The sequence below is a fragment of the Haliotis asinina genome, chromosome 2 (assembly GCF_037392515.1).
Source record: "Haliotis asinina isolate JCU_RB_2024 chromosome 2, JCU_Hal_asi_v2, whole genome shotgun sequence".
Lineage (NCBI taxonomy): Eukaryota > Metazoa > Mollusca > Gastropoda > Lepetellida > Haliotidae > Haliotis > Haliotis asinina.
This window is the reverse complement of record NC_090281.1, coordinates 89713577-89730623: the sequence shown is the minus strand read 5'-3', so window position 1 is coordinate 89730623 and position 17047 is coordinate 89713577. Positions and strand designations below refer to the sequence as shown.

At 37.6% G+C, this 17047-nt stretch overlaps 2 protein-coding genes across 2 annotated transcripts; both read left to right on the top strand.

The window, feature by feature from the left end:
* Positions 1-1523: 1523 nt before the first annotated feature.
* LOC137272098 (uncharacterized) lies at positions 1524-4673 on the top strand. Its single transcript, XM_067804459.1, has 5 exons — positions 1524-1605; positions 2031-2161; positions 2534-2653; positions 2796-2942; positions 4580-4673. Exons 1-5 carry the CDS (start codon positions 1591-1593, stop codon positions 4671-4673), a joined length of 507 nt encoding a protein of 168 aa, XP_067660560.1. The 5' UTR covers positions 1524-1590.
* A 7372-nt stretch (positions 4674-12045) lies between these two features.
* On the top strand, positions 12046-14340 carry LOC137272985 (uncharacterized). Its single transcript, XM_067805424.1, has 5 exons — positions 12046-12120; positions 12528-12658; positions 12964-13083; positions 13226-13372; positions 13865-14340. Exons 1-5 carry the CDS (start codon positions 12106-12108, stop codon positions 14037-14039), a joined length of 588 nt encoding a protein of 195 aa, XP_067661525.1. The 5' UTR covers positions 12046-12105; the 3' UTR covers positions 14040-14340.
* The last annotated feature ends 2707 nt before the right edge of the window (positions 14341-17047 follow it).

Genomic DNA, 17047 nt, shown 5'->3' with positions numbered 1-17047 from the left:
CATTTTCTTAAATGATATTGAATCTCATTTACTTCATTCAGGCTGTAATGGTGCAAATCTAAATTATATTGAAGACGAAAATTTGGTTTAAAATGTTGTTAGTTTTATTATACGCAAATGATACAATAATGTATGATGAATCACCAAAGGGACAACAAGATGCTTAAACTCCTTTAAGAAGTATTGGAATGTATGAAATCTAAAAGTGAAAATAACCAAAACTAAAATAGTAATACATTTGCATTTGTGGGAAGACTACCAAAAAGCACAAAAACAATAAATTTATTTGGATGGTAAGCTGCTTGAAATAGTTGAAAGTTATACCCACCTCGGTATAACGATCCATGGAAACAGAAAACTCGCTTCAAGGATTAAAACTGTAAGTAATAGTGCTTCAAAGGCAATGTATAGTGCAGTTAAAACGCTAGACTTACCTTTAGACTGTTAATTGGTAGGATCTGACGTAATGTGGTAACACCTATCTTGACCTGTGGGGTCTTTCGAAAACCTTGAAATTTTAGAGAAAATTCATTACAAATTACAGGATTACACATTACAGGATTAAGAATTTCAACCCCTCGTTTTATGCGGTATGGGGAACTAGGAAGTTTCCCTATTTCACTTATGATATATAAACGTTTATTAAACTTTTGGCACAAGTTAACTAACCAAGAAGGTGTTTTTAAGCTTACTAACTTAATTTACAATTATTTATCATTCCACAGAAGTACAAATAAAAATATAATCCCTGGTTACAGCACGTGAAATATATATCAGACAATACTGGACTCTCCTATGTTTTTGAAAATTCATCAATTTGCACAACCGACCGGCTGGTCTCGAAAGTTGAACACATTCTTAAAGATGACTTTATACAAAACTGGCACAACGACATTTTATCTTGCCACACGCCGTTTCCTAATTTTGATGTACATATCTCCTCTTTCCAAAATGTATTTCATTCCCATTGTTGAGATTTTGAACATTGTTTACGTATTAAGACGAGCCGCTGGTATAATATTCCAAGGGACGAGAGAACGTGCTAGCTATGAACTTCTGAAAGAATTGCAGACGAGTATCATTATATTTTCCATTGAAAAGGATCAGATACTTTGAGGAAGCAATATGTATCCACCCATCAAATCACTTTTCTTAATGAAACAAATTTCACGAAAATATTATCTGTTAAAACTTCTCACGACATAGCGAATCAAAATATATTCTAAATTTATTTATTTTCTAAAATCAGAAAAAGATTTTAGTATGCTGTTTCCCTGTCATTTTGCATTGAATTGAACTGAGCACGCCCAAGAGCGTCTTAATCTATATATAGAACTTTAAAGGTGGGGGCGTCTTATAATTATTCTCTTACAATTCTGTTCAATAGCTCTGTGAAGATCATCAGAGTGACGTGCCACCCGGATGTCACAACCAGGAAGTTCTACGCCTATTGGTGGAAGGTTATTTTGGGGGGTACCATGTGCTATATAATAAGCTGGGTAAGACGGAGTGGCAAGCATCTCTAGGACTGCAGGACAACTCACATATAAGCTGACAGAAGTTTGCATCTTACCAACCAGAATCGACACGATGGATCTCAAAATGGTGGGTACAAGTTGCCGGATTTCCTTTTGCAGTTTTATGAGTTATGTCATACAAAACCACCTCACAAAAAACATTGTCGATTATTTTGTTTTGTCATACCGACTTGACACATAAGCAATTGCAAACGTTATTTTTGGAATGAATTGCTCTGATACTTTTGGTTGGAATTAGCCACAATCTGTCAAATGGTAAAAGGTTAGCCAGTATTGAGATTTAGCTTCGGTAACAAAGAGAGACGGCAATGGAAACATTCACTAGATTATTCAGCAGGTTAGAAATATCATATAAAATCATTTTTATTAATCTGAAGGTGGAACGCTTTCTTAATATTTCATTCGTTTTATCGATATTTGATAAATATGTAAATGTGCGTATGAATTTATGTTTTAGTACATAGGTACCTAAATTTACAAACTTGCTTCCAGATTATGCGCCTATTCAGTGCATGTGTGCTGATCTGTGCTGTTGTTGGACAATGTCCGGCTCCAGATGACACTGTTTTGAGCTTGGAGCCCCACGATTCGTCAGCTGTCACACGATCATATTCCTCGGTCAGGTGAGTTCATGACTTACAATGCTCCAGCAATGATGCCATAAACATACGACAGATACCGCATTAACTATCAGCGGCTGACACAAGTTAATGTAATTGTTATGCATAATAAATATAAATATATCTGATTATGAAGAAAGTACACATCCCAGTCTGTTGGTTATAAAATTAACAAGAAATAATTATTCGTTTGACATAAATTTATTAAGGGTTTTAGACCTCATGTTATGGTGAGTATCTTCGGGTTATTGTTTTTATGAAAACATTTGCAATTGTTTTCGGGATCGTACTTATAAATGTTTCAAAGTTGACATGTAGACATGAGAACAAAGGTTCCACATTTTCACGTAAAGGCTTCCTTTTATTTATTTCCAGAAGACAGGTATCAGCCTCTTCATCTGATCGGATGATCCAGATGTTCCTCAATACTCTTGAGAACAGCAAATGCGCGGACCTCAACACAATCCCTGAAGACAACCCCGACCTAACATCCAGGTAAAGAATACATATAAATGGAATATTTACAACCTTTTCATCTTGCAAATGTTCGAAAATTGATTCTGATTTGTCAAATTGATCATATCTATTAGTAAAAAATTCATTACTTGTTTCTAATACCTGTTCTCGGTTCCTGCAGGTCAAAGTCCAAGCCGGTGTTTCAGGTCAGTCTGGCCGTCAATGGATGCGAGCCATGTCCCCCAACGGTTCATTTCCTCGGTCGCTTCTACGGCAGCTGTTATGTCATCCAACCCCAGGAACAGCAAGTCCGATACGTCACCTGCAGGTGAGTTTCTCCATGGGTCGTCAAACTAGCTCTAATATTCACAGCAGGGTTAACCGGTTTTATTGGGAAGGTGGACTTTTCAATGGCTAGCAGGGAGCGATACAATGGTTGTCTCCCATTAGTTACATGCGCTTTTAGTTATACAGTTTGTAAACTGCCAACCCTCTGTTATATGGCCTCTGGGTTCAAGTAGGTAACATACTGATGAGCTGAAGGACTGCCAGCCAAGCCAACTCCCTTCATACAATGCGAAGGTCTTTACATGTTTATTCCATTCGCTGCGAGTGGAAAATGGACTAGTCACAGACTCAGTTTAAAGTAGTTGGTATAAACTATGAGGCTGATTTACAGAATATGACAGAGTTGAATTATAACAAAAAGACTGAGACAATTGAAAAGGAAATGTCAGTGTGGACCCTTGGGTAGAAATGTTGTGTTTAGTCACTACTACTTCCAACACTTAACCATTTGTTTAGTAAGTATTCATAGCCACTCTGGATGAAATACAGGAATATTTTCAGAAGAAGTGTTATCAATTCATTCGGAAGGTACAGCTAAAATCCAAAGAACTGTGCAATAGGAATATGCAATTACCATTTAAGTACGGTTGTAACAGTGTTTCCGAAGTAAAAAACTGTTATTGCGAGATTAAAAACAAACAAACAAACAAAAAAACTGATCTGAATTGAGACATTAATGTGTAGCAATTTCATCAAGTTGAAGCTGGTTTCAGATTATAGCAAAGAAATGAGTGTACTTTAGCAAGCGGATCCCTTTTATAATGTAGATAAGATTATTCCTCGCATTCATAATAGGCTTTGGAAGGAAGTATTCCCCTCATGGTCATGGCGAAGGGATGGGATGAAACTATGTATGTACGGCAATAACATAAAAAAGGCTGTAACATATCTTAAAGACATACACAACGAAGTTAAGTCCAGCGTTTATAGAGCTTTGTCATATTTGTCATACACAAGTATGGGTCATTCCATTCTGAACTCTCATGGTAATTGCCTATGAGATGAGAAGAGTGTGTAGCTAATGGCACGAGTAACTAGAGGAATGCATTGGAGGCCCTACAAAATCTTTACAGTCTCGTATTTACTGATTTGTAAGTAATTTCTTGCACTTAGATATAAAATAGAAGTCCTCAGGAAATTTGTTCAAAACGCTCTTTTCCCAATCCAAAAAAAAGAAAAGAATTCGACATCAAGGATTACTAAACCAGAAGTTCTGACAAAAGAGCATCAGGCGGGGTTGGATTGTTAAAGTTGGTTACTTCATCAACACAACCATCTTATGTCATGTTTTTTTCTGACCTCAGCAAAACATGCCAGCAGCCATGCATGTGTTCCCGGAGCTACTGTCAGAGAACACGCTACTCCAAGGTCTGGTTCCTCTCTTACTGTACGAGAAATGTTGGAGTTGGAGGTTTCCAAAGCGGTTTAAACTTCCGATTCTTGTATCTCCCACAAGACTGCATGTGCAGAAACTATTAAGACAATAGTCTCGTGAACTATTAGTGACACAATATGTCTCTTTAAAAGATTTTAAACTTAAGTTGAAGAAAATGATTAATGTTGAAAAGCTTGAAAAGAAAATAGTTGTATATTTATTGATTGTTGTTTTTGTCTTAGTGTTAGCTGTCTCATTGCCTTGCTATTTGACTCTTCCACAGACACTCCCAATGCCTGTGGCTCCCACAAGATTGCATGTGTAGAAACTATTTGAGTCAGTCTCGTGAGCTACTTGTGAACTAATGTTTCACTGTGAAAGCTTAAACCTAAAGTTAAAGAAATGTAATGCACTTCTTACGTTCAATGTTAACAATAAAGTGTTTATGTATTTATTGTTGTTCTGTTTTCATAATGTCAGCAGTCTTGTTATGTTATTATCTGTCAGCTGCAGTCAGGTGGTTTGCAATATAACCGAAAAAATATATGCTTGATTTATCTTTTAAGATACAGTAAACACAGGTTTCAACATACATTGTTACCACATATCAGATATACTCGGCATACTGATGAATACTCATAACAATGATAGCAGATCATATGATATACGCACCTGGGAGTTATACGAGATGCTGTCTAAAGTTATTCATGTTATCACGTGCCCACAGAAAGTAACCTGTCCGATCGGTGGTACAAACACAAGTAATTGCAAATAACATGTACACGTGAAAAATCCCAACACACACACACACACATAGACACACACACACAGACACACACACACACAGAGACACAGACACACACAGACACACACACGGACACACGGGAACGTATCGTATAGTACAAGTATAAATATTGAATTGAAATTGTTGATAATACATGACTGTTTATTTTTCTGACGAAATTGATGTTTGTATGAATTTAGAGTTACCATATGTTCCAGAAGTACACGGACATAGACACAGATAGAGACACACGCGCACGCACACAGATGCACAGACACTCACACACACGCAGAGACAGACGCACGCACACAGACACACACAGTCACAGACACGCATGTATGCAGACATTTGTAGAAAACTAAAACGTTGTTGTAATGTAGTGGAGCGCTTAAACGTTATGGAGCTTTGAAATGTAATAGGTTAAACACTGAAAATGTGTGTTTGTATTCATTTATATGATGGTTCCCAGGTTGAAACCGTGAATCAGTCCATAACAAACTGAGTGTGAAAGCACCAAACAGCAAAGAAATTGCAGTTATAACTTAAAATTAAGTTCACAAATCACTACAAAGATATCACTATTGCGTTATAAAGGGAGCGCTGCACAAAAGCAATCTTAATACATGAGTCACTATTACATCAATAAAGGAAATGGTGGCAGTATGCACCCCTCAACAACAGTCATCCATCTTGGACGCAGGAGCACACAGAGTATAATTATCCTGACATACAACGTTTGTCTTCCTGTGGTTTGAAATGTAATGTAAGATGAAAGGCAATAATAAACTTTGAGAAAAGCGGGGATGAAATGCATACTATTGAGAGAAATGAGGGGTGAACACTTCAGTTTCAATGGTCATTTCACAAAAATTCTGGACAAAGGGGAGTGCGCACCCCTGCAACCCCCCTATGGATCCATCTATAAATTGGGTAAAACTATACACAATGCTAGGTCTTAGGGGAGTGTGGCCATGAAATCCTTCTCCATCTTGTGTCGTCTGCAATGGCTACCCAAAAGTGATGAAGGCTACAACATGTTGGCAGTGTAAAGAAATATTCACATATAGAACTTTTACATTTTTGACCGAAATTCTTTTACTGAAACTCTTCCATGTTGTCTGCAACACATATCTCCATAACAAGACTTTAACAATTACTTCACTGATAGGCGTACTCCATGAAAACCGAACATGGAGGTCACTATTTCTACTTTATACTTGAGTGAGTGAGTGAGTTTTAGCAATTTTCCAGCAATATCACGGCGGGGGACACCCGAAAATGGGTTCACACATTGTGCCCATGTGGGTACCTTATACTTGATTCTCTATGCAAGTGTATTATAGAACAAAGCTCAAAACCGGTAACATTTACACAGTGTAGTAGTGGTACTCATCTTCAGTTTAAGTATATATGTGTATGTTATTTGGAAACTCATCTTCAGTTTAAGTATATATGTGTATGTTATTTGGAAACTCGTTCCACTCTGGGTTCCATTTTGTATCTACCATATTCAATACGAAGATGATGGGAACTACGCCTTATGATAGCCAAAGACTGTCTATATTTCGTATATGTTAAATATGTTGTGTATTTCAGACCAAAGAGTAATTTTGATTACTGTTGATTTTGTGCTGTGTGATAAGCGCTGCTCGACGGTCTTGTTCATACCAAGGTGTTGATGTACATTGAAATTCGGTGATAACCGCAGTGATTTTGACGATGACATCAAGACATTTTTTGAAGGAGAATTCTATTTACCATTTTGAAAAGTCTGGAGTAACATATATGTTTTTGTAACATATCGTGAAACTGGCAATTGAAAATGTATTACATCAACATTTAATATATCTTTAATTTGCATGAGTGTAAGTGTCCAGTGTGATTTGAGATTGAGTTTTGGACTCCTAATGTCGTTTACACACGGTTGTAGAGCCGCACACACGGTCATGTGGACAAACGTCCTATGGACGTATATATCTGACTCGTATAACATTGTAGGGATGAATTTGGTACCAAATATTGTGAACAAAAGACTGAAAGATAAGGGCTGAGGTTTGGATACAAGTGCTCCGAAAGATACTTCTGTTGCTGGCAGTGCTTCACCTTATACTTGTTTACCCAATGATACAAAAATAGCAAATGTTAATCCTTAACTCGTGTATCAGAGGCAAGATGTACCTCTGCCTATTGCATACGATAATACACTTCTGGTCAAAGTAATATTTATATCTAATAACCGTAGCCTGAGAGAAAATTAGATGACAACGTGAAGCATCTCCATAACCGTAACCTCATAAACAATATCCCGTGTCATATAAAAATTATTCATATCCATAGCCTTTACATTGTTGCTTTTGAAACTGTGAGCAGACTGAGTAGAACAGTCGAGGCACTGCATGCAGCGGGAGCGGTGCCGTTCTATCAGCTGAGTTTCTTAATATTCCGCTGTGTGTCGCATTGATATAATATTCTAATAACAACATTATACCACTTAGTTATTTTACATTGAAGATAAGAGAAACTTAGTTCAACCGTAATACGAGGTATGTGTTGAAAGTCTTCAGCCACGATAATAAGGGATGCATCTTGAACACGGGTTCACATAAGTCAAACACTTTCTCAAGGGGTCATGTTTACACTTAGCATTGTTTGTTTAAGCCATGCTCATTTTAATTTCAAGACCAGAACGACAACAGGTGTGAGGAAATGTCTATCGTCAACATGCCGATCAGGAATATCATTTACCTGCGTGTTCACCGCAATTCGTTGCAGTCAGATCAAAAGACTATCACTTGCAACAGCAATTTGAGTAAAAGAATTATGACAATCCCATGGGTTGACTGATTAAACAAGCATAAGACTTGTGACTTTTAATCCCATAATCCTTTAAGGACTAAATAACTACTTCTGTATTAAGAATGAAGATTTTTATGAATATCAACTTCTTTATTATGTGAACACAGCATTTCCGAGTTAATGCTTACTCCTTCATCAGGTGAATGAGAATGGGGTTCAGAGCTATTTTTATATGTACAGGTCAAAAATAATAAGTGACACGTGGAATGAATTAACAAAAGCTGGAAGCCAGTATAAACAGTATAAAGAAGTACTGATAGGAAGCCGACAGTTATGATAACAATGATGGAAGCCAATGGTAAGATTATGTTTACATAACACAGATTGGGGATTAAGGACGATGTACGTGATTGGGGATTAAGGATGGAAGCCAATGGTGATGACATACACATGATAGCCTTAGGGTTAAGGATGATGTACGGATGATGATGAGGATGTACATGGGTGGATTGGCTATATATTGGCACACTGTTGTGTAAACACTGATGAATTACATAGATGGAATGTACACAGATAGACAAGATTAATTTATCAACAAGTCCCTTTGTAACAGTTTTTGTTGAATTAGTTTTGTTTTGGCAAATGACTTGAGAATAATTGCGTGAGACTTACAGTATAAACAAAGTAAATGACTAGAGAAGAGGATTAAATATATATTTTCTGTGACATTTATCCATGACTTTTTCCTATAACATTTTCCTTTAACTCAGTTAAATACATAAGCTTTTAAATGATGAATGTGAAGTGAGTAAACCTAACGGGGCGCCTCATGAGCAAATATATACAAGTGTACATTCATATGTTCGTGTCTAAATCAACATTGTCGACTGTCACGTTTCTCTTTGTAACCCTCTGATCGGCTCGACGGCTCACTGAACTCATTCATTGTTGATTGTGTTTCGTTTGTGTGTTTAACCGTCATTGTACTAACCCGGATGTTGGCCTTACGCACAGCTCTTGTGCGTCTACTTGAATAGATTCAGGATATAGGTCAGTGAAAGAGATTAGGCGAGTTCATTCGTTCTGTGGTGGCCAACTGTTTTTCTCACTTATACACTTCCGACATCACCAGATGAAGTATTTTCAGTATGTTGATACATATACGTACACGCTTATCTCATTACTCGCCAGCCTCGGTAGCAGGCATTGAGATTGCATTGTAATCAATAATCCAAGGGACCTCAGGGTCGGTGGGGTAGTCTAGTGGTTAAAGCGTTCGCTCGTTACTTGGTTTCGATTCCCCATATGGGTACAATCTGCGAAGACCATTTCTTGTGTTCCCCGCAGTGACATTAGTGGAATATTGTTAAAAGCGGCGTAAAACTAAGCTCGCTCGCTCACTCACTCACTCACTCACTCACTCACTCACTCACTCACTCACTCACTCACTCACTCACTCACTCACTCACTCACTCACTCACTCACTCACTCACTCACTCACTCACTCACTCACTCACTCACTCACTCACTCACTCACTCACTCACTCACTCACTCACTCACTCACTCACTCACTCACTCACTCACTCACTCACTCACTCACTCACTCACTCACTCACTCACTCACTCACTCACTCACTCACTCTGCTTCTCTCTCGCCCGCAAACGAAACCGCAGACAGGTTATAATTACGTAACTCTGCCGCCAGAGCCCTACAGTGACGTCATAGAAGGAACGATTTCCCGTTAAATGTGTAGAAAATGTGTAGGAAGCTCGTCATTTTGCTGACGTCACCAAAGACATGCCGAATTGTTGTGTTGCCGTCTATTGTTCCTTGGGGTCGGGTGACGGTGTCACTATGCACAGATTTCCACCAGACTCCGTAGTTTGTGCTTAAATTGGTTGTTTGTGTGTGCGAAGTGAGCTTTGTGGAAGCCTGTGGTATATACTATATCGGATGGTTCGCCCCCAACCACGCTTCCAGGATAGAAATGGAGTTCAAGTTTCGTAGAGTTTATATAATCAAGACTGCTTACTACACATTGCTGACCAAAAGGATTTTGCATGGATATATCGCTTTCTTGACTCAGCCTGTAACATAACCTAAACGAGGTCGGGGTCGAAGTGAAAATACTGCGCGATAAATTTCTTCACTTGCTAAATTTACTTGGTTTGTAACGTTCACTCACCAGTATGTAGACACTTGTCAATATACGTCTTTATACTTGGTCTCATAATCCTAATTACTTTATAATCATACTTGCATGCATTTTGAAGCTTAATAAAAAAGGAGCGATCTGCGAATGTATAACAGGAATGTAATATGTAGACATTTCATAGTTTTCCTATATGAATCATAATTCGCACGCACGCCCTAGTGTATGTCGTCTGCATCATTACACTTAACGACGAAAACAATGAATCTACGACAACTTATTAAAAGGAAAAATGCAAATATTGAAATGAAAGTTTTAGCCAGGTTACTTACTGTTTACATCCGTGAAATCGTGCACTAACATTCGTGCACTCTGATGTAACAATGGCGTCGGACAAGGGGAAAATCTGTCACCGCTATAGTTTTCCATTTTCATAAATGATATTGAATCTCATTTACTTCATTCAGGCTGTAATGGTGCAAATCTAAATTATATTGAAGACGAAAATTTGGTTTAAAATGTTGTTAGTTTTATTATACGCAAATGATACAATAATGTATGATGAATCACCAAAGGGACAACAAGATGCTTAAACTCCTTTAAGAAGTATTGGAATGTATGAAATCTAAAAGTGAAAATAACCAAAACTAAAATAGTAATACATTTGCATTTGTGGGAGGACCACCAAAAAGCACAAAAAAAATTAAATTTAATTTTATGGTAAGCTGCTTGAAAGAGTTGAAAGTTATACCTACCTCGGTATAACGATCCATGGAAACAGAAAACTCGTTTCAAGTATTAAAACTGTAAGTAATAGTGCTTCAAAAGCAATGTATAGTGCAGTTAAAACGCTAGAAAGTTAGACTTACCTTTAGACTGTTAATTGGTAGGATCTGTCTTAATGGTAACACCTATCTTGACCTGTGGTGCTGAAGTGGGGTCTTTCGAAAACCTTGAAATTTTAGAGAAAATTCATTACAAATTACAGGATTACACATTACAGGATTAAGAATTTCAACCCCTCGTTTTATGCGGTATGGGGAACTAGGAAGTTTCCCTATTAGACTTCTGATATATAAACGTTTATTAAACTTTTGGCACAAGTTAACTAACCAAGAAGGTGTTTTTAAGCTTACTAACTTAATTTACAATCATTTATCATTCCACAGAAGTACAAATAAATATATAATCCCTGGTTACAGCACGTGAAATATATATCAGACAATACTGGACTCTCCTATGTTTTTGAAAATTCATCAATTTGCACAACCGACCGGCTGGTCTCGAAAGTTGAACACATTCTTAAAGATGACTTTATCCAAAACTGGCACAACGACATTTTATCTTGTCACACGCCGTTTCCTAAGTTTGATGTACATATCTCCTCTTTCCAAAACGTATTTCATTCCCATTGTTGAGATTTTGAACATTGTTTACGCATTAAGACGGGTCGCTGGTATAATATTCCAAGGGACGAGAGAACGTGCCAGCTATGAACTTCTGAAAGAATTGCAGACGAGTATCATTATATTTTCCATTGAAAAGGATCAGATACTTTGAGGAAGCAATATGTATCCACCCATCTAATCACTTTTCTTAATGAAACAAATTTCACGAAAATATTATCTGTTAAAACTTCTCACGACATAGCGAATCAAAATATATTCTAAATTTATTTATTTTCTAAACTCAGAAAAAGATTTTAGTATGCTGTTTCCCTGTCATTTTGCATTGAATTGAACTGAGCACGCCCAAGAGCGTCTTAATCTATATATAGAACTTTAAAGGTGGGGGCGTCTTATAAATATTCTCTTACAATTCTGTTCAATAGCTCTGTGAAGATCATCAGAGTGACGTGCCACCCGGATGTCACAACCAGGAAGTTCTACGCCTATTGGTGGAAGGTTATTTTGGGGGGTACCATGTGCTATATAATAAGCTGGGTAAGACGGAGTGGCAAGCATCTCTAGGACTGCAGGACAACTCACATATAAGCTGACAGAAGTTTGCATCTTACCAACCAGAATCGACACGATGGATCTCAAAATGGTGGGTACAAGTTGCCGGGTTTCTTTTGGCAGAGTTATGTCATATAAAACCACCTTACAAGAAACATTGTCGATTATTTTGTTTTATCATACCGACTTGACACATAAGCAATTGCAAACGTTATTTTTGGAATGAATTGCTCTGATACTTTTGATTGGAATTAGCCACAATCTGTCAAATGGTAAAAGGTTAGCCAGTATTTCGGTAACAAAGAGAGACGGCAATGGAAACATTCACTAGATTATTCAGCAGGTTAGAAATATCATATAAAATCATTTTTATTAATCTGAAGGTGGAACGCTTTCTTAATATTTCATTCGTTTTATCGATATTTGATAAATATGTAAATGTGCGTATGAATTTATGTTTTAGTACATAGGTACCTAAATTTACAAACTTGCTTCCAGATTATGCGCCTATTCAGTGCATGTGTGCTGATCTGTGCTGTTGTTGGACAATGTCCGGCTCCAGATGACACTGTTTTGAGCTTGGAGCCCCACGATTCGTCGGCTGTCACACGATCATATTACTCGGTCAGGTGAGTTCATGACTTACAATGCTCTAGCAATGATGACATAAACATACGACTGATACCGCATTAACTATCAGCGGCTGGCATAAGTTAATGTAATTGTTATGCATAATAAATATAAATATATCTGATTATGAAGAAAGTACACATCCCAGTCTGTTGGTTATAAAATTAACAAGAAATAATTATTCGTTTGACATAAATTTATTAAGGGTTTTAGACCTCATGATAAATGTTTCAAAGTTGACATGTAGACATGAGAACAAAGGTTCCACATTTTCACGTAAAGGCTTCCTTTTATTTATTTCCAGAAGACAGGTATCAGCCTCTTCATCTGATCGGATGATCCAGATGTTCCTCAATACTCTTGAGAACAGCAAATGCGCGGACCTCAACACAATCCCTGAAGACAACCCCGACCTAACATCCAGGTAAAGAATACATATAAATGGAATATTTACAACCTTTTCATCTTGCAAATGTTCGAAAATTGATTCTGATTTGTCAAATTGATCATATCTATTAGTAAAAAATTCATTACTTGTTTCTAATACCTGTTCTCGGTTCCTGCAGGTCAAAGTCCAAGCCGGTGTTTCAGGTCAGTCTGGCCGTCAATGGATGCGAGCCATGTCCCCCAACGGTTCATTTCCTCGGTCGCTTCTACGGCAGCTGTTATGTCATCCAACCCCAGGAACAGCAAGTCCGATACGTCACCTGCAGGTGAGTTTCTCCATGGGTCGTCAAACTAGCTCTAATATTCACAGCAGGGTCAACTGGTTTTATTCGGAAGGTGGACTTTTCAGTGGTCTTTGTATCATAATCTACATACCCATTGTGTGTAATATGCCATCTGACATGTTGGTTTTACAGTTTTAGGGCGAAGTGGGCCAATGGCTAGCAGGGAGCGATACAATGGTTGTCTACCGTTAGTTACACGCGCTTTTAGTTACACAGTTTAAATTGCCAACTCTCTGTTATATGGCCTCAGTCTCGTATTTACTGATATCTAAATAATTTCTTGCACGTAGATATACAATAGACGTCCTCGGGAAATTTGTTCAAAACGCCCTTTTCCCAAACCAAAAATGAATTCGACATCAAGGATTACTAAACCAGAAGTTCTGACAAAAGAGCATCAGGCGGGGTTGGATTGTTAAAGTTGGTTACTTCATCACTACAACCATCTTATGTCATGTTTTTTTCTGACCTCAGCAAAACATGCCAGCAGCCATGCATGTGTTCCCGGAGTTACTGTCAGAGAACACGCTACTCCAAGGTCTGGTTCCTCTCTTACTGTACGAGAAATGTTGGAGTTGGAGGTTTCCAAAGCGGTTTAAACTTCCGATTCTTGTATCTCCCACAAGACTGCATGTGCAGAAACTATTAAGACAATAGTCTCGTGAACTATTAGTGACACAATATGTCTCTTTAAAAGATTTTAAACTTAAGTTGAAGAAAATGATTAATGTTGAAAAGCTTGAAAAGAAAATAGTTGTATATTTATTGATTGTTGTTTTTGTCTTAGTGTTAGCTGTCTCATTGCCTTGCTATTTGACTCTTCCACAGACACTCCCAATGCCTGTGGCTCCCACAAGATTGCATGTGTAGAAACTATTTGAGTCAGTCTCGTGAGCTACTTGTGAACTAATGTTTCACTGTGAAAGCTTAAACCTAAAGTTAAAGAAATGTAATGCACTTCTTACGTTCAATGTTAACAATAAAGTGTTTATGTATTTATTGTTGTTCTGTTTTCATAATGTCAGCAGTCTTGTTATGTTATTATCTGTCAGCTGCAGTCAGGTGGTTTGCAATATAACCGAAAAAATATATGCTTGATTTATCTTTTAAGATACAGTAAACACAGGTTTCAACATACATTGTTACCACATATCAGATATACTCGGCATACTGATGAATACTCATAACAATGATAGCAGATCATATGATATACGCACCTGGGAGTTATACGAGATGCTGTCTAAAGTTATTCATGTTATCACGTGCCCACAGAAAGTAACCTGTCCGATCGGTGGTACAAACACAAGTAATTGCAAATAACATGTACACGTGAAAAATCCCAACACACACACAGACACACACACAGACACACACACACACACAGACACACACACAGACACACACACTCTCTCTCTCTCACACACTCACACACACGGACACACGGGAACTTATCGTATAGTACAAGTATAAATATTGAATTGAAATTGTTGATAATACATGTTTATTTTTCTGACGAAATTGATGTTTGTATGAATTTAGAGTTACCATATGTTCCAGAGGTACACGGACATAGACACAGATAGAGACACACGCGCACGCACACAGATACACAGACACTCACCCACACGCACAGACACACTCGCGCACACAGATGCACAGACACTCACACACACGCAGAGACAGACGCACGCACACAGACACAGTCACAGACACGCATGTATGCAGACATTTGTAGAAAACTAAAACGTTGTTGTAATGATATAGTGGAGCGCTTAAACAGTATGGAGCATTGAAATGTAATAGGTTAAACATTGAAAATGTGTGTTTGTATTCATTTATATGATGGTTCCCAAGCTGAAACCGTGAATCAGTCCATAAAAAACTGAGTGTGAAAGCACCACACAACAAAGACATTGCAGTTATAACCTAAAATTAAGTTCACAAATCACTACAAAGATATCACTATTGCGTTATAAAGGGAGCGGCTGCACAAAAGCAATCTTAATACATGAGTCACGATTACATCAATAAAGGAAATGGTGGCAGTATGCACCCCTTAACAACAGTCATCCATCTTGGACGCAGGAGCACACAGAGTATAATTATCCTGACATACAACGTTTGTCTTCCTGTGGTTTGAAATGTAATGTAAGATGAAAGGCAATAGTAAACTTACTGAATATATTGTGCAAGCCCGTTAAAATGCGTTGAGATTTTTTTTGAGAAAAGCGGGGATGAAATGCATACTATTGAAAGAAATGAGGGGTGAACACTTCAGTTTCACAAAATTTCTGGACAAAGGGGAGTGCGCACCCCTGCAACCCCCCTATGGATCCATCTATAAATTGGGTAAAACTATACACAATGCTAGGTCTTAGGGGAGTCTGGCCATGAAATCCTTCTCCATCATGTGTCGTCTGAAATGGCTACCCAAAAGTGATGAAGGCTACAACATGTTGGCAGTGTAAAGAAATATTCACATATAGAACTTTTACATTTTTGTCCGAAATTCTTTTACTGAAACTCTTTCATGTTGTCTGCAACACATATCTCCATAACAAGACTTTAACAATTACTTCACTGATAGGCGTACTCCATGAAAACCGAACATGGAGGTCACTATTTCTACTTTATACTTGAGTGAGTGAGTGAGTTTTAGCAATTTTCCAGCAATATCACGGCGGGGGGCACCCGAAAATGGGTTCACACATTGTGCCTATGTGGGTACCTCATACTTGATTCTCTATGCAAGTGTATTACAGAACAAAGCTCAAAGCCGGTAACATTTACACAGTGTAATAGCGGTACTCATCTTCAGTTTAAGTATATATGTGTATGTTATTTGGAAACTCATCTTCAGTTTAAGTATATATGTGTATGTTATTTGGAAACTCGTTCCACTCTGGGTTCCATTTTGTATCTACCATATTCAATACGAAGAACTACGCCTTATGTTAGCCAAAGCCTGTCTATATTTCGTATATGTTAAATATGTTGTGTATTTCAGACCAAAGAGTAATTTTGATTACTGTTTTGATTTTGTGCTGTGTGATAAGCGCTGCTCGACGGTCTTGTTCATACCAAGGTGTTGATGTACATTGAAATTCGGTGATAACCGCAGTGATTTTCATCAAGACATTTTTTGAAGGAGAATTCTGTTTACCATTTTGAAAAGTCTGGAGTAACATATTATATTTTTTATACCATATCGTGAAACTGGCAGTTGAAAATGTATTACATCAACATTTAATATATCTTTAATTTGCATGAGTGTAAGTGTCCAGTGTGATTTGAGATTGAGTTTTGAATTCCTGATGTCGTTTACACACGGTCATGTGGACAAACGTCCTATAGACCTATATATCTGACTCGTATAACATTGTAGGGATGAATTTGGTACCAAATATTGTGAACAAAAGACTGAAAGATAAGGGCTGAGGTTTGGATACAAGTGCTCCGAAAGATACTTCTGTTGCTGGCTGTGCTTCACCTTATACTTGTTTACCCAATGATACAAAAATAGCTCGTATATCAGAGGCAAGATGTACCTCTGCCTATTGCATACGATAATACACTTCTGGTCAAAGTAATATTTATATCTAATAACCGTAGCCTGAGAGAAAATTAAATGATAACGTGAAGCATCTCCATAACCGT

Excerpts from the sequence above, each read along its gene's own strand:
- LOC137272985 (XM_067805424.1), top strand. Across the intron at positions 13,084-13,225 it reads AACCCCGACCTAACATCCAG|GTCAAAGTCCAAGCCGGTGT; the intron begins GTAAAGAATACA and ends CGGTTCCTGCAG. Across the intron at positions 13,373-13,864 it reads GTCCGATACGTCACCTGCAG|CAAAACATGCCAGCAGCCAT; the intron begins GTGAGTTTCTCC and ends TTCTGACCTCAG.
- LOC137272098 (XM_067804459.1), top strand. Across the intron at positions 2,162-2,533 it reads CGATCATATTCCTCGGTCAG|AAGACAGGTATCAGCCTCTT; the intron begins GTGAGTTCATGA and ends ATTTATTTCCAG. Across the intron at positions 2,654-2,795 it reads AACCCCGACCTAACATCCAG|GTCAAAGTCCAAGCCGGTGT; the intron begins GTAAAGAATACA and ends CGGTTCCTGCAG.